We start from the raw sequence: 24,162 nt of genomic DNA on the forward strand, positions 1-24,162 counted from the left end.
CCGCAGGGCTTTGAAATGCAATTAAGTACTTTCAGCATCTGTTACTGCAACAAGAGCACTACAGCTTTTGAGGACGACTGAGGAGCTGCCAAAGGTTCTTACTGACTGGCCGCGGTCCAGACGTTTGATGCAGAATCCTCTGGATCTGTTGTTCTTGAATGACACTCTTAAACACACACTCAAAATAAAGTCTATCCTGTGCATGTGCTTCCATATCCTGGTACATCTTTACAGGGTAGGAAATATAATGTGGTTCTGCTTACGTTTATACATGCTTTGCCTCTCGTTGCATCTGTGGGTCAATGTGTCACACATTAGGGCAATTTTTTTTGATTGTAAGTCCCAGTGTTTTGGCGAAATATGAAATAAATTGCATCAATATGTATGGTCACATTACTGGTAAGATTTCTGTTTTGCCTTTAAAAGGCTGCATTTTCTTTGCTCAAAAAATGCAGTGAAAACAGTAATAATGTGAACTATTACTAGGGCTGGGTAATAAATATCGATTTCTCGATATGAATCGATTCTCATTTTTACGAACCGATATCGATTCTTAAATCTCAAGAATCGATTAGTCATCCTGTTTCATTTGAATGAATGGAACATTGTATCGCGGCTGCGTGCATCCAAAAAAAATCGCAATAATCTTTGTCCTTTGTTACTATTGATATAAAACAAAGTCTCAATTTTCAAATTACGTCCATTTTCTCTAGAAATTCAAAAACATAAATAGCGTTTTGTCGCTGTGGCGTGAGATCGCTCTGGCGCAGATCCATAGAAGCAGCAGCGCTGATCTCTCTTCCGGCTTAATAATACCAGTCACAGCGCGAAATAAACATGAATGAGCATCTGAAAGTGTGTTAAAACACAGAACTTATCGAAATCCGTATCATGTCACATTGATTCGCTCAATCAGCGTTTCAACCGTGGAAAGACGTCAGTTAAACAGCTTGTAATCAATGTCATGTATCGTCATATTTACCTCAGAAAACCCACATAAACTCGTTAGTCAGCTAGAAAAAAATAGTTCTTGAGGAGCATTTCAACAAAAAAGAGGAGCATTTTGCAAAATATATACACCATATTACATATGCATTACAATCTTAATGTTCTTCAATATTTAATGCATATTTGAATAAATCTGGCAAGTTTTTATGACAGCCACCATTTAAATGTTTATATTTCATATAATCTTCTTATTATAAAAATAAATACAAGTGTAATTCAATTGTTTGTATAGCTACAAAACAGTTCATTATTACCTTCATAATAGGCTAATGAAGCCTATAGGCTACAACTAGACTCCCATAGTTAAGAGATTTGATTTCCTTGAGAACATTTGTCATTTATTGTAACTGATATCCAAAATAATCGAAAAATCGAATCGAATCGAATTCGAATCGAATTGCAAGCTTGTGAATCGAAATCGAATCGAATTGTGAAATTTGTGTCAATACCCAGCCCTATTACACTTTAAAATAGCTGTTCATTTTCTCAGGTTATTACCAAATTTTCCTCATACAGAGCTATTTTTTGGCTTTAGAGGACTTGGAATAAAGTACATTACTGCATTTAATGATATGTTTATGGGGCTTTTTGAAGCTCAGGAACTCCAGTCTCCAGGATGTCAGACCGTACCTAAACACATGTTTTAATTGGTGGGTTAATTATCCTTTTTTATCACAAGCAGCTTTGTACAGTATTTGACCTTAGCAATTACCTACAGTACACTGTACTTTCTCCTTCCCCTTTTTAAGGTATCTTCCTATGGTAGAAAACCATAGAGGTAGAACTTTCACAATATGTGCAATCTATTAATTCACAAATAATGGATGTCTCAGATTTCTTGAGAGACAATGGTAAGTTGTAGTAGAGGGATTTAAACAGAGTGATGGGAACCTTGCAAACGAGCACGATCCCAAGGTAAGATATCAGAATAGTGAAAGGTGATCAGCTCAGGCTTATTCAGCAGGGGTTTCGTGTTCCACAGTCCTCACTGGCATTGAAGAGAAAGCGTTTGTACACGAGTGCAGTTGAGTCAGCATGTATCAGCATGGTGCATTTGTGTTGTAACCGCATCCTACAGCTGAATCCTTCCAGTGTCTGTTGGTCATAAAACAGGCCTTTCAGATTCCAAAACGAAAATTGGATTCTATACCAAATTCACAACAAGTGAGCTCTGTTTATTATTACACTTTGGGATGTTGAAGGCCGTATTTAAAGTACTATTGCCCGGTTTCACTAACAAGGCTAGACTAAAATGCATGTTTGAGCTGGCTTAACTGAAAGCATCTTGCACTGACATATCTTAAAATATGTCAAATTAATTTTATGGAATGTAATATGTATTTGTTAGTATGTAATATTATGTAATTGTACGTAATTACATAAATTACTGAAGCAAATTTTGCAATTGGAAGCTTCTTAAAGCTTAAATTTGAGTCATTTATAGTCTCAGCCTCAGTTGTCATAGTCTCAGTCTGATGCATATAGCACAGAAAATTGGAAACCATTCCGCAATTTAGAAGTCATCATATGATTGGTTGAATGCTACAGGATTTGCAGGATATATGTGTTTTGCGTTCTTTCATGGTCCATCTGGAAACAAGGCCGTTGTGATGGCAAACCCCCTCATCGGAAAAAAAGCCGTTGTGTTTACAAAGCTTATCAGGATCAACTAAACGCTGGATTTTCAAAAGTATGTGAAGTATTTAAAGTTTTAAGGGAAAAAGTCTTTAAAAAATGTCCAAGAGTTTTACACGTGGCCGGTCTATTATTGTAAGGACATCGACGGTACATTTTCACGCCCCTAAAGTTGATGCTGGACAAAACAAAATGTGATTGGTTGTTTTATATGTCAGTCAGCTGGCCTCTGTAAAGTCCTTGGCTTGGCCAATGATAGTCTCAAGGTTACACGAGACTATCATTACTGACTGTGTGTGAATTACCTTAGAAATGATTGCCTACTATCTGAATTAAATATGCATTTAAAATAAGTAATTGTATATATATTATTAGATATTATACAAATAGAAGTTAAACATTTATAATTTGGCAAACTGTGTGATGAAGAGGCTTGAAAACTGAAAAAGACACTCATGCTGAATGCAAAATAAAGAAAAAAAAGTCAAAGGATTTTCAAATCCTCAGATTCCACCCATGCCAGCACATGACTCCTAATTACTTGCATTTTTCTTATGTGGTTTCGAGTCTTTTTATCCACCCCATTTTAAATGTTTTATGAGTTGTTTTCAAATTCACGCTTTATTTAAATTCAGGCGTGGTGGCGTTTTTATCGTGAATCCTTCACAAAGCCTTCTGTTCCCAGTCAAAATTTTCCCATAAAAAAGAAAGCCTTTCTTGACAGCCTCAGTTGTTGAAAAATTATAGACTGAAGGACCTTTGTCTCCATTCTTACCTATTTTCTCTTGTTTTCTGCGAGGACGAGCATGACCTCTGGGATATAGGTGATGACACAAACCTTGTGGAAGCCATGGCCGATAGTGCTGTTCTCTACATGTGTGGCCCAAGCTTGGCTAAAACTAATCAAACGCCAAGAACCAGACTTCCATCTGGCTCTCATCAAAGCGCAGCATTCATCTGAACAAACTTCAAGTGGCAGGAACAAATTAATTAAAAAGTTGCAGGGCTTCCATGCACGCTGCGTCGAAGAGCTGGCAAGCTAACATCGGATGCACATGCACACACAAATGATCCCTTTAAAATCCATTCGCACACATAGCCGTTTAATTCCCTTGCTGCCCCACCCAGTAAATCCTCTCCAGTTTTGGTTTTCACTGCTTTTGAGTGATCTCATCATTACCTGCATTTTTGCCTAATGTTTCCCACCTGTCTGTATTTATCTGCATTCTCCGACCTATCACCCACTCCGTGCTTGGACCGACTGAGAGGATGAAAGCAGAAAGGCTATAAAGCGGCATGTTACGAGCCCACGCTCATGTTGGGGAAGTTTTCATTGTAATTACTCCTGTTTTCTCTCCATAAATGAAGAACAGAGCAGAGGAGATGGAGAGGGAGAAAACAAGTGCAGGTGGTCTGAAGAGACTTTTTGTCTCGCGACAGGTCTTCTGTCTTGTGATCTGTATAAGAAACGGTTCTATGTTCTAAATTCTATCTATCGTTTTTTGATTGGACTGAAACAGATCTGTATGCAAGCTTGAGGTCAAATTTAAGGGATTTTTTTTGCTGATAATTTACTCACCCCCATGTCATCCAAGATGCCCATGTCATTCTTTCCTCTGTCGAAAAGAAATTAAGAAATTAACATTCCAGGATTTTTCTCCATGTAATGCACTTTACTGAGAACCAACGGTTCAAGCTCCAAAAGACAGTTTCAGTGCAAAATGGGTTTTAAACTATTCCAGACGATGAATAAGGGTCTTATCAAGCGAAACGATCGCTCATTTAAAAAAAATAAAAAATAAAAAATAACAAAGTTTAAGTTTTATAAGCTCAAATGGTCGCTTGCTCTGTTCTGTGATGCGTGTTCGTGACTCTCCTGTTCAAACCCGTTCATCAAAATGAACAAATCTTTTTCCCGAGTCAATTTGTTCGTGTCCAAATGACAATGAAAACCATAGGCTGGCATTATGCAAATGTAGGTCCAAGTAGAAAATAATACAGGAATTACTGATTACTCGCTGCATGGCAGTTCAGAATCGGTTCTTTCTTTTGGGAGAAAATAATTCATAATAACATTAATTGTACACTTTGATCTTTGAAGCTTTGCAGACCTTTTACATTCACAACCAGCTATATTACACACTACATGAAAGGTAATATCCGAAAAATGGGGAAATTTAAAGTAATTATTCACCCCAGAATCCTTTGCTGTCAAGTTTCAAAAAGGATCCAAAGCACATTTGAAGTATCAATAAATTGGTCCATGACTCAAATGCTTTATCCCAAGTCTTCTAAAGTCATAAAATAACTAACATACACAAACAAACATAAATTTATGACATTATTCACTGATGACCGTTCCTTCTATTGAATTGTTAACCACTGTAACTGTTCACGAGTCCATAAGAACCAAATCAGTCATGAATAAATATACAGATCATTTGTTGAATATTGATTTAATCAGTCAAAATGGTTGTGAGAACAAGATCAGAATAATGGCTCAAAATAATGATTCTTTTACAACCTGTTACCAAGTTTAAACAAGTTCTGACAATGGAAGTTAGAATTGATCAATATATGAAGACATCACTCGTGTATGTGTGTGATTGTGTGTGTTTCAGATTTTCCCATTCAGATCGCACTTCCCCGCAGCACTTACGGCAACTGAGAGGCATCAAAATTACTGCTCACACTTTTATTGCTGGATAATTGTTATTATTATCATCAGACGGAGACATTCACACGCCATTTTAGAGACATGACTTTATACCTCAGAAAGTATGTTAAGGGGTGTAAAAATACAAATGCTGATTCATGTTTTCATTCTACCAGTTTAGCTTTTATAAGGGTCACTGAAGGGCAACAGGTGCCATTCATATGATAATATTTAAACTGCAATGCCTCAGGTGACACATAACCCTCACACGCTTTCACTCTTAAATGGATATGTCAGCCTGAAATGAAAATTGCCATCTTTTGCTCAACCTCATGTATTGTAACAAAAATGTACTTGTTACAGATTTTACCTATTCAGTGAATATCAATGAGGGCCAAAAAGAAACAACGATCCCCATTGACGTTCATTCACTAGCACTATATTTAATTTTTGACAGAAATGAAAACAGGGTGATGATGGATAGAAGTACAATGTGTTCAAATGATTGTAGTCCTGTTCAACAACCTGCCAATTATTCAACTGATGATGATGTTTATTTCAAACCTGCATTCTAGTTTTCTCACAAATCAACATTACAGGCTACATAACAAACAAATTATACAAGTGCAAATGCTTATATGATTCCAAACCCCCATCACATTCAACACAAAATGCAATACAAAACAATATTCAAACAAAACATTCAAACGAAACATTTTTCCAAAACACTTTCAGTCGACAAAACTCTATAAAGTGTTGATAATTTGTGCATGTGATCTATAGGACCTTTATAGAGCATACGCCATTGTGAAGACTGTAAGTGTATCGGCAAGTAAGTCTGGCATATAGGCCAAAACAGTTTTTCGCCATTAGATGGTGGGCCAGAACATAGTCAAAGAATAATTTGAGAATTAATTGATATAAAATGTAACTAGAATTGCCCGTGACAAGAATAAGTGTCTTTTGTAACTGGTAGTGAGCTGTTACTCTGTGTTAAATGCTTTAGGACAGTAATTAACAAAAAGCCACATTTGTTTATCGGTGTCTGGGTTTTACACTGGATGAATTAATAAAGCAGTAGTGGGATGAGCACCAGGGATGAGTAATCATTTTCGAATACTCGATTAGTTGATTCATTTATAGAATATCCAATAGGTTGTGCGAGTATTGTCTAAATAAATCCCTGTGTTTTCGGTGCTAATGCGGTGGTGACGCATTAGGGTAGTGTGTCGCTACCAATATCGCATAAAGCTGTCATAAAGAACCGGCAAAAGTAATGATTATGAATGTTTTAAGTAGGGGTGTGCAAAAAAAAATCGATTCACATTTGAATCGCGATTCAATCTTTACCGATTCAGAATCGATTCATAGAATTCCAAAAATCGATTCATATAGGCTATATTTTTTAATGGTGTGCAGGGGCGGAGTGGCAATCAGGTGAGTTGGGACTTTTATCGGTGGTCCGGTAGTGTTTCTATGGTTTCGAGGCTGCGAGGGCCGGTCTGATAAATAGTTATTGCAAGTTCTTGCCGCCCTCTGGTCAAACTGTGCAGCCACTCTGCTCAACCCGTAAATAAATGCATCGATCCGCAGATCTTATATTTGAGTTCTGTAGATCTTTTGCCAAGCGTGTCAGAGGTTACGGGTTCTAAACCGCACTTGTATAGTTTTTTCTCTCTCTCATCAAAACCGAATATGTTCATCACGTTTGTGTGCATTTTATTTTGAGATTTCACCGGAGTCTTCACAACAGCGATAGATTAAAGCGCGCGACCGAGAGAAGACTGCGCGAGCCACAGAGAACACTGTATCCATGACACTGATCGCAGCGGACACGAGCGCTCAGCTTGATTTCAAAAACAACAGGTCTCTTATTTAATAGCGAACTAAATGAATGTTCTGCTAGTTAACTGGAGATACCAACACTATCTCACGACCAATTCGTACGAATTCGACGCATGATTAAAAAATGTCTAATTCGTACTAATTTGTACGACCTCACTCGTACTAATTTGTACGATTTGTCTAAACCCACGTGATGGTTAGGTTTAGGGGCGGGGTCAGGGGTAGGTCATTCGTACGAATTCATACGAATTGGCCAATTCGTAAAATATGTACGATTTAGCAAAATCGTATTAATTCGTACGAGTGAGGTCGTATGAATTGTTACGAATTAGCCACTTTTTAATCATTCGTCGAATTCGTACGACTTGGTCGTGAGATCGGGTTGGAGATACCCGCAAATTACGCGCCTATGAACGACTTCACTGGATCTAAACAAATCAATCTAACCATAGATGTTACCAGTAGCGGTGGCTTTTTTTAAATCTATTTAAAATATTTTCACAAGGGTTCTATTAAATTAGTATATATTTTTAGGGTTCAATGTGCCCAGTCGAGTTCACATTTCAACAGTCAACCTGGTAGCTGAAGTAGGCCTACTCCTTAAACCACATTTAGCATAATTGTTTGTTTGATCTGACTACAGCACTTTAAAGCTAAATGTAAAAGCGTTTTATTTTAAACTTGAATTAAATGTATTTAAAAGCTGGCCAAAGCTTGGCACTTCGCACTTTTTAGTTGCAAAAGTTTTTATTTTTGTATGAAGACATATAAAGTAATATCAAACTTTTATTTTAAATTATGTCTACTGCAATCAATCACATAGGAAAAAGTAAACTACATTTATATAGACCTGTGAATCGTTTTTTGAATCGAAAATCGATTTTGAATCGAATCTCGAGACAAAAATCGGTATCGAATCGAATCGTGACATTTTCTGAATCGTGCACCCCTAGTTTCAAGTATAGCAAGGAGACATTTTAATTGTTTGTTAATAAACCAGTGTTTTTTGTGTCAGTGTAGGCTGCAATAGTGACTGCATAGTTGAACACGCCTATAGAGAGAAATGTACTTCATACATAAAGCAGAGAGTAGTCTGTTTTGAATTAGACATTTCAAGCTTTCTATATATATATTTCTCATGTATGTAAGGCAGGTTATACGCTGAGTTTCGGTACATTTATGAGACAAACTCGTTCACGTGCAATGCAAGAGATTGCGCCGGCGCCTCCATGTCCTGATTGTCTGATATATATTTGCTTCTTATTTATTAAATCCAAGCAATGGTTTGATGAAACATTGATTAAAATTAAGATAAAATTTATACAAATGGAATTCACTTTAAAGAAAGGCTTTCTACAAAACATCCTTAAAGTTGTCAAAATCATGTCTGGCCCACATGTTTCCTGGTATATTGTGGCATCTTGCAACATCCTGCCTTGCTAAAACACACATGTGGGAGATACGGAATGTATAATAACAACAAAAAACATCAAAATAAAAGAGGACTTGAATAAGCCCATTATCGCTCTTTCCATATTGTGAATAATAAATGTGTATCAATTTAATTGGCTTGTTACACAATGGAGTCTAACTTATTGTAATAATTAAACGTATATTTGACGTTACCTACTTTTACACTTAAAAGTATTCCTTGGCATCCTTAAGTGCTAAACTGCATTTTTTTTTTTTTTTTTTTTTTTGAGGTATGCTATTACGTCCTGTGCAGAGTGATGTTAACATTTAAGCTAGCCGGTGAGAGAAAATGGCATTATCAAAGAGTCTAAAGAGTCTAAAGTTGATAGCGAAAAAGGGCATACAGTGTACCCTGGCAAACGTCTATTTCTCATATAAAGAAGTGGCTCTGGACACGAAAAAGCTGGTATCTTATTGTTTAATGAGTTGTTCTGTCTAGACTAAGAAAAAATAGCAGGACAAAAGTTGTTCTGTCACTGGATGCATTTTTCGGTGTAAATATTTTGAGTTTGCTGTAATTTGTCACAAATATTCACTCTTGGTGTAAACAGGCCTTTAGTGTCCAGATACCTGAGAGAAAAAAAAAAAAAAAACTACATATACACATTACACATACACAGTATGTTAGTCCACTGGTCTGTTTCTGTGAGGACCTCATTAATCAGCTGCTTTAAATCTTATCCTCATCATGTGATTCAGTGTCTTCATGACTTCTTCCACATTTACTTACATCTGCAGTATATGTGGCATAATTAATTCCTCATTTTCATTTACTCATTTAAACATTTTGTTTTATATTTTAAAATATTTTAGGATATTTTATTTAATATTTTTTACAATAAATATGCCCAAATATTTTTGAGAGCACGGTATACACTATAAACATTGACATCTCTTCCCATCTCTTACTCTCTCACACTCTCTGACTGGCTCCTTTGTCTCTCTCTCTGTCTATCCATTATTATTATTTTTCGTCCTGAACGTGATGAGACAGAGGACAGTACTGCGGGCACTTATCCCTGCCAGCTGGTATGGAACTAATCAGAGCTGAAATATTTCTCATTAAAGGAGGGCCTCACTCTCCCTGTGTGTATGTAAGAGTGTGTGTGCCTGCTGATATGCATGGGCTTATGACAGGCAGGAATAACTCTGTGACAGGTTTATTGGAAAAAGTCTTTGTAGGGCTGAATTACAGTAGACTGTCTAAACCAAGTTAGCCGCACAAGTCCCAAAAAGTGAAGCCAATTCAGTCGCCCATTGATGGTTGGATGCAGTATAGGTGTGTTATCTGTGTGACAGAGTGTGATATCTCTGAGACTTTGCCAGCGCCATATTGGGACATTGGCAGCTGCACTTTTCAACAATAGAGAGTGAAGGTGTCATCCATCTTTTTTTTTTTTACAGTCTAACCTTTATATACAGAGATCATGAAAGCACAGTAACAAGATTGTTGTGCCAGTCTCTCAATCACACACACATCTATTCCAAAAGAAGGTTTCATTGCATGATACAGCAAGATCCTTGTCTTGATGGTGGTTTTATGACTATGTTTGTCACTGTGTGATCTTTATGATCATCACCACATTCATGAGACTCATCCAGAAACCACTGAGAGGAACTGAAGATTAGCTGAATCAGCGCGTGTCTGATTGCGGATCGCTGAAGCTCGTTCTTTCTGACTCCGTTGTGCCGCGTGGTAGTAAGAGGGTCTGTCAGAAATGATCCCACGCTCACCCTCCTCTTCATTACCCTTCATCCTCCAGTGATCACAGAGCTCCTCTGCCAGCCTGCCAGTTTACTGGCTCAAAGCTGGAGGACGGAGGTCTGGGATGAGTGTTATGTGGTGTAGGGGAGGAATTATGGGTAACGTGAGAGAGAATGATTATGTCAGTAGGATGTTGAGTGAGATAATAAAACACGGGTAGGAATATACAAACAGTTTAGTCTGATTCCCAAATGAATGACTCTAATCAGTTGGTTCTTTTTAGTGAATCAAACAATACAGCATGACCCATTTAGCCAGATTCATAAATTAATGAGTCTAATGAGATGGTTCTTTTATAGTGAATCAAAAATCATGTATTTCAGTTCTGCCAGTATAGTCGGATTCCTCAATGAATGATTCTAATGAGCCATATCTTTTTAGGGAATTAAAAACATACAGCGGGACCATCTAGCCTGATTCATATACAGATTGATACGAACTGGTTCTCTTTTGTGAATCAGAAACATGCAGCATGACCATTTAGCCATATTCCTAAGCAAATGAGTGGTTCTTTAAGTGAATCATATACCAGTGTAGGCCTAAACGTATGACTTTTATTGAAGTTTTGCTTTGTTATTTTTTGGGGTGGAATAATTACGGCATCCAACAGCAGGATATAACCTGGTCATACTAATATCAGCCAAACCATGACTCTTTTAGCAGTTCATAAACAAATCACTTTTTTGAGACAGTTCTTTTAATGAATCGTTCAAAAAGACTAGTGTGAATCAGTCTTAACAAATTATTCCATCAGAGTGGGTGGAGGTTTTCCCTGTTGCAAAATAATACTGTAGAAAACATTGATGGGTTGCAGATTTTAAACTGATAAGCTAGCAGAATAAGCTATCTATTTTCAGTAGACTTGGGAATACTAGCGTTGTTGAAATCCAGTTTGGTGAATCAGAGGTAGAGTTTTAAAAAAAACAAAAAAAGGCTGACTTCTCAGTACAGAACACTCTGAATGAATGGGAAAATGATTCATGAAAAAAAGAGAGAAAGTGAGGGCCAAATATGGAAGTCACTGAGTAAAGGTTGCTGTCCTTTCTGTCTGGTCTCCTTTATTCCAGCAGGATCAGAGGAATGCTGGAGAGGAAGAGACTGAGGGAAGGATGAACGGAGGCTTTAGCTGATGGGTTTAAGGCTCTTGGCAGCAGGAGATAGAGGAACTTTGGAGTCCAAATTTCTCTGAACAGAATGTGCTTTTATTGATATTTGTGTTGATTCTGAGAGTAATTTTACAAGGCATGTTGTTAAATGTGAGGAAAAGAGCATATTACCCTCAGATGCTGTTAAAATATATATGAAGAGTTTGGTTCCAAAACGCTATAAATCCATTTTGATGAATTTGAGTAAAACTGTGTTTTCTTTAGCAAGAAAATGGGAAGATGAAAACAACGTTTTTTTTAACAGTTCAACGTTTTTCATTCATGAATTCATGGATGAACAAAACCTTAATTAAAACATTAACTAAGATGAGCACATCATCATGAATTATGATTTATTAAGCATGATCTAACGTTATGCATATCGCTGTTGTCAACCTTGGGACGTCGCCGCTGAACTTTTTTGACGGCGATCAGCTGTAAACTGTCTTGGTCCTGCTCGGTTTTCGTTGACTTTGAAGAAAACAACTGAAAGTTTTCCAAAAGATCCTCTGGGGTCAGTGTGTCAGCGTGACAGAAGTTTAATGCTGTCGTGTGAGAACAAGCAACAGCCGGCATTTCCTCTTCCCGAGTCCATCTTCTTCCTCACGTAAATGATTCGATTTCGATGTCACGTTTACCCATGCAGGATGCCTTACCCTCCGCAGGTTCACCAATGCTGTCAAAATTATTCATTTTTTTGTTTGTTTGTTGATCGAAAGGACAAAATAGAGAAAACCTAGGAAGCCGGGTTAGTTAAAGCGCTGCCGTTACTGTTTACATTGCGTGGAATGGTGCTTTTTGATTGGTTTAGCGGATATGTGGCATTTTGCAGAAAAGGGAGACTGGCGTTTGTCGCGGTTTGGAAAGAAAGGGAGAAAACATTACATAATAACACGGCGGATATCCCATTTTACGTAAAATTAAACATTGTTTTGTATCTGGTCGGTATTGAAAAGTCAGATTTTTGCAGTAACTCATTTTTTTTTAAAAATGGCGTTTATCGCGTTTTGGAACCAAACTCTTCATATATATATATATTTCAAGGCTCACAGATTGAACGTCCACTTGTCAACGAAGAGTTATATAATGTAATACATCTTATTTTAGTTCTTTTTTACTTTCTCCCGTCCAACCTAATGTGTACTACAAGTATGCCATTCAAACATTTTTGGTTCCCTGAAAGTTTATGTTTCCATCTGAAGTTGCGAATTAACCCTTTCCTGACGTTGGCAAGTTTGCCCGGCAATCCACTTGTTCACTGTTGGTTGTATGGTAGGGGGCACTTTTACACATCTTTTGAGATAGTACATAATCTCTGGATCTAAAAAGAAGCAGAGACAAGCGATAGAAGCACTGCTTAAGCGCATGTAAGCTAACTTGTCACTCTCAGAAAAAAAAGGTACAAAAGCTGTCACTGGGGCGGTACCTTTTCAAAAGGTACACTTTTGTACCGAAAGGGTGCATAATTAAGGTACCAATATGCACCCTTTAGGTACAAAAGTGTAGCTTTTGAAAAGGTACCGCCCCAGTGACAGCTTTTGTACCTTTTTTTCTGAGAGTCATCAAACATTCCACAGCATATAAATAAAACTGCCTATGTTAACAAATGAAATGTATAGCCTGAAGAGGTATATAGGGGTGTTGATGGACTCAATCTACTGCCAACTTGGTTTTGATAATCGTTAATCTGATCTGGATGAAGTCTAGGAATTTCGTGCAAAACACCTGTAATAAAAATGAAGTTGCTGCAATTGTAGAAGCCATTTTGGCTCTTTTGACTGTGTACTGATTTACCGTGTAGTCGCTACTATATTTTGTTGAAAAATAAATTATGGTTGTCATCTGTTTTTTGTTTTAAACAGTAAAAATGTTGCGAAAAGTCAAAATGATCTTGTAAAATTACATTATGTCTATTTTGCAAGAATTGCATTTCACAGAAAAAAAATAGAGCATGGTCCCTTTAAAAGAATGTTTACATTGGTTTTCATTCAATGATAATCTTTTAAAGTTTATTTTGACTAGTTTTTTTTGGAATGTTTTTGACAGACTTGTGTATCCTAAATAATTGTTTTGTTCTTTATAAGCTGGGTCTAAGGCATCCAGGTGTGCCAGAGGTCTTTTTTTTTCTCTCGAGGCAGCTTTGATTTACATCTGAGTAAAGCCAGATTAAAGTTCTGACACGTTGGTTGAAAAGTAAGATGGCTGCCTTTGGTTCATGCGGTTCTTCTCTGTGCTCAACATGATTTGTTGAGCCCCACAACAGAAACATATGCCCGAGGTAAATCACAGTAGTGTGGTCCTGTCAAACTCAACACAAAAACCCTGTTGTAACTGTATATGAAAACAAGCCTTAGAAATATGTTCCGGCCTATTATAAAGCCAAACCGGAAGACAAGTTCCTCTCTGAATTGGCACATAAACGCAAGTCTTCAGTTGAAATACTTGAGATTATTTATAAAAGGGGTGGATATGGTGCTCCTGTAGTATTGTATTTCTGTAATTATAAACAATGAAACCTATTAGCAGTTTATGTGGATGGGGATTTGCAGAATTCAACTAGTGCAACATATTTTCTACACACTGGGATCAGAATTCACTTACTAAGAGCCCAATTTGAGATAAAATGCCAGCTGGCCTGTAACCTTTGTAAGAGCTTCCACACATGGGTTAAATCTGACCATCATTTAAAAATCAAATATATAAAAATTGTTAAAAAATAAAGAATGTGTCTATATGCACGTTTAAAAACTCAAACGTTACTTTTATTGTAAGTTCTCAGTGTAAACTTTACTATCTTGAGTTTATCTTGGATGCCTTAATTATTATTATTATTATTATTTTTTTACAGAAATTTCTACATGCACATACTGTATATAATAATATTACATATACAGTATGTGCATCTACAAAGTTCTGTTCTTATATTCTTATATTAACTGTATTAGGCAGAGATGGTTCAGTCATAATGGGGAAAAAAGAGGAATAACATTATGCTTGAATTATATATACTTAAAATGTACATATTAGCACCTAAAATATACATATTAGTACCTAAAATGGACAAAGGTTTACCTTTTGAAAAGGTACAGCCCCAGTGACAGCTTTCGTACCTTTTTTCTGAGAGTGTAATGGTTTAATTTGTATTATAAAATTATATGATACCATTGAATGGTAGATTATTTGGAATAATGTTTGCATGAATCAGTTTGTTTCACTATACTGTACCAAATGCTTACTTTTTTTGACAACCAACTAGTGAGGACATTTTACTGGTTCATGCAAACCGTGCATACACACACACGCACACATTTGACATTCACAAACACACACTCAGCAGTAGGCAAGATTAAATTGGACTCTCAGGCTGCCAATATTGAGGTCGGAATGTTAATGAGAGTTCTCTATGGGGACACATTGAGAAAGAGAAATGGAGAGAGAACACCGCATGTAGTGAGATTCAGCCTGTGGTTTCTGTACACAGCTCCTCAAAACCATCAATAAAGAGATAATCAAGGACGAGAGAGAGAGAGATGCTTGATCATTATTTCACGTAGGTGCTGAGTCAGAGGCTGCAAGCTGGTTTTTCTTTAGCTGCACTAATGCACACAGACAGTACTCTGCTCAACCTGCCACACACTGGCAGACTGAAGAACTGCAGTTTGAACAGTGAAAAAGCACTGTACTTTATCTGGGAGCTTGAGTTATGAAGCATCTGTCACATTAATACAATAAAAGCATCCAAGAATTAGTTAGAAATTTAACCACATGAAGATCAACTCAAAACTCTTTTGCCTGTTTTCTCTTGCAGAAAAGCTCTACATCTCAACCGGACGTGAGCTGCGAAGAGCTCTGTTCTCTCTCAAGCAAATATTTCAGGTAAGCTGCCCCACTTCGAATTAGCGTTAGCACGGATCACCTGCTAATGTCTTTTTCATCAGCAGCACATGTGTGTGTGAATGTGCGCCTGTGTTTTCATGCATGTTTGAGCTGTATGGGTACGCTGGATTTTCTCTCTGCACAGAAATTTCCAGATACCAAAGCTGGAGTCTCCATCATTGATTGATTTTAAAGCTGTGCTGGAAGCTACTGTTTTTCCTCTAGAGGAACCATGTCTGAACATCGCACTGTGTGTGTGTGTGTATGAGATTAAATGTCTTTCCACTAAAGTTTTAGCATTTTAATGACAAAAGCATCTGAAACTTTCACACCTGTCATCAAGTGCGTAATTTAAACCTGCCAGAGGCTATACATAAACACACACAAATACTCTGGAGCACAAACAAACACAAACATACATAGCTTTGTGAGAACACATATACAGCTTTGTTGGGGAAGCTACTGACCTGTAACATTTTAGGCTACACACTACTCATAATTCAAAGTAGTTCAGCAACAGTGAAGCTACCCCTTTTACCCTAAAAAATAGTTGCGTAGCTAATACAAGATGCTAATATGCTAACTATAGCTAGCCTACTACTGTACATCGAAGGCACTCTCTATAACTTAATCCGCGTGGTGTTTTCTAGTAAAAAGGGGGGATTTTGAATGAAACAATGAGCAATAACATTAAAGGTGCCCTAGAATTTGTAATTGGCTATTATCTTGGCAACAAGATAATACATCTTAGAGTTAATAAATAATAAATAGGCTAACAAGAGTTCAGTACATGGACATGACATACAGTGAGTCTCAAACACCATTGTTTTCTCCTTATTTAAATCTCGTTTTTGAAAAACACCTCTGAAAAGAGGCGAATCTCCACATAACACCGACTGTGATGCAACAGTCGGGATCTTTATTAGTATGTACGCCTCCAAAAGTTTGCATATGCCAGCCCATGTTCAATTCCAGGCGAAACGGCGCAGCCGAATCATCGGAAGTTCTGCAGGTGAAGAAACAAGTGAGGATCATAGGGAAAATGGCAGATCATGGAAACAAATGTTATGTTCCTGGCTGTGCAATAATAGGCAATAGGTTGATGTTTATCTATAATCGGATAACTTTACCGCAACAGTTTAATTCGAAGTTGTTAGTTTGCTCTGCCTATTTCACCTCATACTTATTTTCTAACCTGGGACAATATCAAGCAGGCTTCTCTCAGCGTCTCATTCTGAAAAAGGGGGCAATTCCAATCCTATATCACCACAAGCGATAAGTAGTGATTTTATTAACGATAATTTACACTGTGTTGTCTAGATCCAGCGCATAGTACTGTAACAAATAGCAAACTCCAAGTAACGAGTATACATAACTAAATAGTATGACGCTTAGGTTAATATTTTTTTTTTGCCTGTGTTGTCATATAAATCTACAAAACAATACTGTAGATACATATGTAAATTTAAAAATGTAATTGTGAGAAATATTTCAAAATAAGAAATAAAGTCCCATTCTGAACCGTTAGAAAAGTGTGCCTCTACCTACATTTTTGCATGATTCCAAAAACGTAACTATACAAAATATTTACTGCAGTTTCCAGGTGAAATGGGCTCTATGCACGGTGGTATTTCCGGTTAAGGTTTAAGGATGCTGGATTACTTCCGCCGATCGTAAAGTCCAATGCTATACCCAGAATTTATATTGGCTTTTATACTGAAACGTTAGTCCCAAAAACAGACAAAACAGACACCCCTCATTTAATTGATGCTTCTTTGTTTATTATATTAAATAAACATATATACAATTACATCTAAACGTATTAAAGTTTCGTTTCAAAGACGGGAAGACAGTAAATTTTGAAGACTCTGCCATAATCTCGTTTCCTCGGTTTTCCTTCACTTTAAATCTCCCTAACTGGAAACTGAAGCTTTGCGTCAAATGTGGAACTTATGCGTGCATATAGCCTATTTTTGTTCCTTTTTTTTTTCTTTTTTTTTTTTACACAAATTGAAATGCCTGGGACAGATTATGATTGATAATGACTCATTTTTTGCACAGTTCAATATTTCCACATTAATATATTATGACCTTAATAATACTGTAGCACACCTACACTCTCAGAAAAAAAGGTACAAAAGCCGTCACTGGGGCTGTACCTTTTAAAAAGGTACACGTTTGTACCCAAAGGCTGCATTTTGGTACCTTAGTGGTACATATTAACACCTAAAATGTACATATTAATACCTAAAATGTACATATTAGCACCTAAAATATACATATTAAGACCTAAAATAGACATATTAGCTCCTGAAATGTACATATTAACACTAAAAATGTACATATTAAAACTAAAAATGTACATATTAGCACCTAAAATGGACATATTAGCTCCTGAAATGTACATATTCACACTAAAAATGTACATATTAGCACCTAAAATGTACATATTAGCACCTAAATTGTACATATTAACACCTAAAATGTACCTATTAGCACCTACAATTGACATATTAGCTCCTGAAATGTACATATTAGCACCTAAAATGCACATATTAGCACCTAAAATGTACATAATAGCACCTGAAATGTACATATCAGCACCTAAAATGTACCTATTAGCACCTAAAATGTACATATTAACACCTAAAATGTACATAATAGCACCTAAAATGTACTTATTAGCACCTAAAATGTACATATTAACACCTAAAATGTACATAATAGCACCTGAAATGTACATATTAGCACATAAAATGCCCATATCAGCACCTGAAATGTACATATTAGCACATAAAATGTCCATATCAGCACCTGAAATGTGTATTAGCACTTAAAATGTACATATTAGCACCTAAAATGTACATATTTGCACCTAGAATGGACAAACGTTTACTTTTTGAAAAGGTACAGCCCCAGTGACAGCTTTTGTACCTTTTTTTCTGAGAGTGTACAGTATGTTATGAGCACAAGTCCCGTGAAACATAAGTCACTTATGTAATTTACATTTATGCTCAAAATAAAGCTAGTCAGCAAATACTTGTTATCTCATGTTTGCATTTTTAAACACTATTTTTTTTAACACATTGCTTAGGTTACAGTAGAGTTATTTTCAAAAGCTTAGAGAGTTAACATTTTAGCCCCACTCACTGGACAATTCTTTTCCGAATTGCGGCAATACACTAACTTGACATTTCAAGTGTCACAAAACATAAAATATAGTTTAGCAGAAATGTCACCACAGGCCTGGGTTAATTGTCACTAATTTACAAAAGTGCTATATAGAGTTGAACTTTTTGTCTCAAATGTAATTACGAGATATTGCAAGTACACAAGTTTGAAAAGTCAAAATTGTGAGACATATAAAGAAATACATACATTTAAATCAGCATATATCAGCACATATATGTAAATCAGCAGTTTAACGCCACCTCGGGTGGGAGAAAGAAGCTTTAATTTAGCTACACTAGAAAATAAATTCTGAAAAATATGATTGTAGAGTTACTACTTTTAGTTAGTTACTCCCAAAACACTGACACACACACAGTGGTTTTCAATCTTTGTGGGGACTCTCCATAAGATGCAATGGTTTTTATACTCTACAAATTGTATATTCTTTCACCTAACACTAATCCTACCAATTACAGAAAATGTTCTGTATTTTTACATAAAAAAAAAAAATAATAATAATAATTTTGTATGATTTATAAGCTTGTTTCCTCATGGGGACCTCAAAGGCCCCCACGGTGACACAAGTCCCCATGAGTCAGTGTGCATTCAGTTTGAAGTCCCCACCGGGATATAAACACACACACACACACAATTCTTGGACAGAATTCAAGCTCAGCAGTTCAAGTTATTGAAACCAATCTCATACTCCTCAAAATCTCCCTAAATTTTAATCTAAGACGTATGAATCACTTGAGAACCGTATAGATGAGCAGTGATCTGATTAATCACCCAACTTTCTCCCAGCATTCTTTATGCTGTTGTGCATTTTGCATGTGCAGTAAAATGCATTTCTCCAGACATGGGCATACTGTGTCATTATAGACTGTCTGCACCAATATAAATTCCACAAATCCAACACCCCTAATCATTTTCAGATCAGCCAATAGGGTGTGTCCACACAAATCCCAAAGTAGGAGAAATATTGGACATCAGTGACTGCTGGAGCCTAATTCTCTTCCACACATGACATACAGTACAGGACAGAGGGATGCATGCTGTAATTGTAGAATTAGTCAAGTGTGCCCAGCCGTGGACCTGTGTGTGTGTGTGTGTGTGTGTGTGTGTGTGTGTGTGTGAGTGCCATAAATCAAGCAGAGACACGTACTGCTCCTCACACTTCTTATACAGTGTGTTTAATGGACTTTTTTTACTGCAGGGAAGCAGTCGATTAGCACTTAGCAACCAAAACTTACTCAAGCCCAAACACAAAGGGTTTCCATGGGTAGGAAGTGAAAAGGATTTAAAAACTGTAAGTGCTCACTAGGGGAGATCTGAAGGGACTACAGGGACGAGTCCGGGACAGCTCTATAAAACAACACTGCAGAACTACATTTAAAAATTTTTACAGCTAGCTTTAAAATAAGATAACAAACAAGATTTTATTAAATAATTATGAAATATTCTCTAAATTTTCAATAATACCTTTAATTATCATTTTGAAAATGTATTAAATTCTAAATCATTTAAATGGCAGAATTCAAGATTTTTATTTTATTTTAAAAATGTATTAAATTTAATAGATTAATGTTTTATATTATACTTTATAATTTATATTCTATTTATATAGTAATATACACTATTATTATGTAGTTATTACTACTTTATATATATAGTATACTACCTTATAGTGTATATATATATTAAAATTTCATAATAAATTATTTTTAATTTGAATTGTAAAATTGCATTATAACTTTAATAGGTTAATGTTTCTTTTGGAACTTCTAAGCATGTTGAGCTACTTTTAGGTTGTTTTAAGAAATTCCCAGCACCTGGTGGACAGAGAGTTTGCAGAACAATGCAACATGTGTTGGTGTAGGAGTGGGAACCTTTTGGGAGCGTAGAGAAAACACTGACGGACCGTTTGACAGATAGGAATGCGTAAGCTTCGGTTTGGGCCATGTCAGTTTGAAATCAAGTGCATATCTGAAAGGAAAGCACAACTGAATCTTTCTGGAATTCTTATTGGTCCCCCTGAGAGTGTGTTGCGGCAATACAAAAAAAAAAAATGTTCATATGATGGAGTGTCACTTTCTTGATGGTTAATTTCAAGATATTCAATTACACACGATGTGTTGTGTTTGTTATGCTGTATTTATTCTGTGCTTGTTGTACACGCAAGTGCAACTGTTTGGATTGAGTTTCTGCTGCTTGTGTTTCTCCTGCAGGATGATAAAGATCTGGTGCATGAGTTTGTGATGGCTGAGGGACTCACGTGTCTGATTAAAGTGGGAGCTGAGGCCGACCAAAACTACCAGAACTACATCCTCAGAGGTACCACATTACCACACATGACACTGTAAACTCAATGTACTGTATATGATTCAAGAGGTTAAACAACTATCAAACATAAAAAAACGAGCGCTATAAAACATTGTTCAGGTTATAATATATAGTATATATCCACCAGACACATGATGCGTAGTAATTTACAGCAATATTTGCCTATACACTACTGTTCAAGAGTTTTTGTTTTATTCAGCAGTAATGCATGAAATTGTTTAAAAGTGACAGTGAACATATATATTTGCAAAATATTTCAAATAAATGCTGTTCTTTTGAACTTGCTTTTCATCAAAAACAACATTGATAATAATAAGATGTTTCTAAGCACCAAATCATCATATTAGATCATGTGACTGAAGACTGATGCAATGAATGCTGAAAACTCGGATTTGCCATCACAGTGATATAATTATTTTTAAAATATATGAAATGCTTTTTTTGAATGCATTTAATTTAAATATATTAAAGCCTTAAGCATAAGTGACTTCTTGGGAAATACTGTACATTCAGATACCAAACTTTTAAGCTGTATTGTGTGTTTTTTTTTTTTACATTCTAATTTAATAAATTGTATTAGTATCACATTAATTGCTGAATCAAATTTTTTAACTGATTTATTGAAATTGACAAATTTATGGAACAGATTTATGGAAATGAATCAAATCACAACTTTGAATCATATGTACAATATTGAATCATATATTTATTCATTTATTAACTAAACCACTAGGAAATATTGTGGAATTAGTCTAAAAACTGCAATAAAATTGTGATCATTGTGATGTTAATATTTTATCGTCAGCAGAATTATTGTAAATATATTATCAAAATATATCGCCCCTACTTAATTAAAAGCTACATCAGAATTTTAAAGGTGCATTGCGCAACTTTTCATGTTAAAAATAGCCGTTTTCTAACCCATACATGCTTAAACAATCGCCTGATGGGCTGAATGAGCCCTTCTTTGATCACTGCGATCGCCTCTATAACCCTGTACAGTGAAATATATAAGAGGGATTCGGGCTCGAATCTGAGACTGGGCGTGACGTCATGCGCGTTCACGCTCGCCTGGCTATGTCTGGCAGGTTCGTGTAGCTATTCGCCGCCGTTCTCCGTATCAGAGAAGACAACTCGAGCGACACAACTCTAGTCAGCTTTCCACAAAAGTAGACGATGGATTCAAAGGGGCTGTTTACACCTGGTCACTTCATGCGTTTTCTGTGATCGGATAGCTATTCGATCGTGAAAAGACCAGGGTGTAAATGCCCTCCGAAACGCATTCGAGACGGATTTGAATTCGATCGCTCAAACCACTTGAGGACGTGGTCTGTGCCGTATTCCAGACGAAACTGGACAAGTGTAAATGCATCTGGTTGTTGAAACCAAGCTATATGTCATGATATTTTAGTCATATATGACGACGCGCATCACCTGAGCAGCTGAGCTGAGCCCCTTCATCAAGCGCCGCAATCTATCGCAAATCAAAGTGAATTAGCCTAGTGAAAGTAAGTCGCAGACGCTTAACACTACCATCTTCATTAAAAGTAAAGAAATGAAATGATCTTACCAGTTCTGTTGCCGATCTCTCTTATTGCTGTCTTTGCTGATTTTGAAATTAGCCGATGATTAATAAAATCCAGCTCATATCTGTTGCTTTCGGTGACGTGCACTTCATTAAATCTGTATATGGCGCGGAAAGAGACCGGCTTGTAGCTCATTACAAACCCCAACGCAAACTCCACGTGAGACAGAAAATAAAACTTCAGTCTGTCCAGTGCCAGGCGTCGGAATAAGACGAGAGTCAGCATCGGGAAGCTTTCAACAAACGGAGAGATCTCCGGTCGGCTCTAGGGCTCAAACGGGTCATAGCCTATACAAAGTGATAACTGAACGTGTTTCCATAATAATTCAATCATAAGTGGATACAGTAAGCACAGGGAGATAGATGGAAACAAAAACCGAAGTTTTCTACTACCCCCGTTTCCCCCTCTCACACAAGTGTGTAATTTACTCGAATGCCTTTCCTTTCATATATTTTAAATGACTTGCAGATTTATTACTGTATTACCTCATTATGACTGTAACAAAAGATGTGTGCCGCACAGTGTGCGGCTGATGCTCCTTAGTTATGAACAGCTCGTGCAAACGTGCGTATGTGTGTGTGTGTGTGTTCCTCCATGAACGCGCACAGCTCTGGTTGCAGTTTCGCTTGTCGCCAGAGGGGGCGTAGTTCTGCAAAAACTCAGAGACTTGCGTTTAGCTCCTTTAAGGATAGAACAGTAACAAAATGAGCAGATTTATAATTAAATTGTCTTGTATAGTCTTATGAATTAGTGTTCACTGAAGTATGTTGTGACTGACTCTTCATATTGTAACTACCAGTGGTGTCACTAAAAAAACACTAACACTATATCACAATACCAAATATCTATACATCCAAACCACATCACAAGAAGTTAAATAACTACCACACAATACATTTTAAAGCTGGGCACCAAACATTTTCCACCCAGCACTATTAATTGCCAATAAAGCATCAACATGTCTTCTTTTCCTCAGAGGGAAGGGTGTCAGGGGGGTTGTTGAAATTCAGTTTACGATCTGCAACATCCTGACAAGCCTTTTTATTGGACGTTAAAGCATGTGGGCGCTGCCCTCTCGCAGTGGGCTGTGAAATGCGGGTGACCTTTCGGAGAGGGTTTTCCAGTCCCCTTTAGACCTCCCCACTGGCCGGCAACCTCATCCCCAGGCAGAGGAAGCTCTTAGCAGCCTATTAACATGCCTGACCTTTCACCTCACATGCATGGAGAGAATAAATTAGCCAGGGCAAACAGGAGCAACACGTTTGTGAATGGTAATTATTGGGGTCAATGAACGGTGCGTGTTATGGTGCATTTCAGTGTTTCGTTTGGTTACATCTGGGCATCTGAAGTGTATTTGTGTGGTGTACTCGTATGTTTAAGCTGGAGGGTATCAGCTTTCCTTTTTAAAAGGGTGTTTGTGCATGTGGGTGGCGGGGCGTCTGTGTGTATACAAATGTGTATACAAATACACAAAACCAGAACATTACATTAGAGCCTTATGACGTACTGTATTTACAGTATGCATTGTTGGGAATTCAGTGTTAGCTGCTCTGGCCTGTTTTTTTAATCATCACTCTGAACTGCTATAGGTTTATTTTGCTGTAGTAAAAAATCACCAAAATGTATAAATGATTATAATTTACAGACTTAAACATTTAT

General features: G+C 36.8%; 1 protein-coding gene across 5 annotated transcripts in view; it reads left to right on the plus strand.

Moving 5' to 3' along the window:
- Positions 1 to 24,162, plus strand: part of fhod3b (formin homology 2 domain containing 3b) — a 188,083-nt gene that overhangs the window by 94,569 nt on the left and 69,352 nt on the right. For all 5 annotated transcript variants that reach the window (XM_039674624.2, XM_089117557.1, XM_089117559.1 and 2 more), the window contains 2 exons: positions 15,336 to 15,403; positions 20,803 to 20,908. In XM_039674624.2, the coding sequence (XP_039530558.2) occupies positions 15,336 to 15,403; positions 20,803 to 20,908 (174 nt within the window). The remainder of the gene's footprint in view (positions 1 to 15,335; positions 15,404 to 20,802; positions 20,909 to 24,162) is intronic.

The sequence above is a fragment of the Pimephales promelas genome, chromosome 12, assembly GCF_988280905.1.
Source record: "Pimephales promelas chromosome 12, fPimPro1.hap1.1, whole genome shotgun sequence".
In the NCBI taxonomy this organism is placed as follows: Eukaryota; Metazoa; Chordata; class Actinopteri; order Cypriniformes; family Leuciscidae; genus Pimephales; species Pimephales promelas.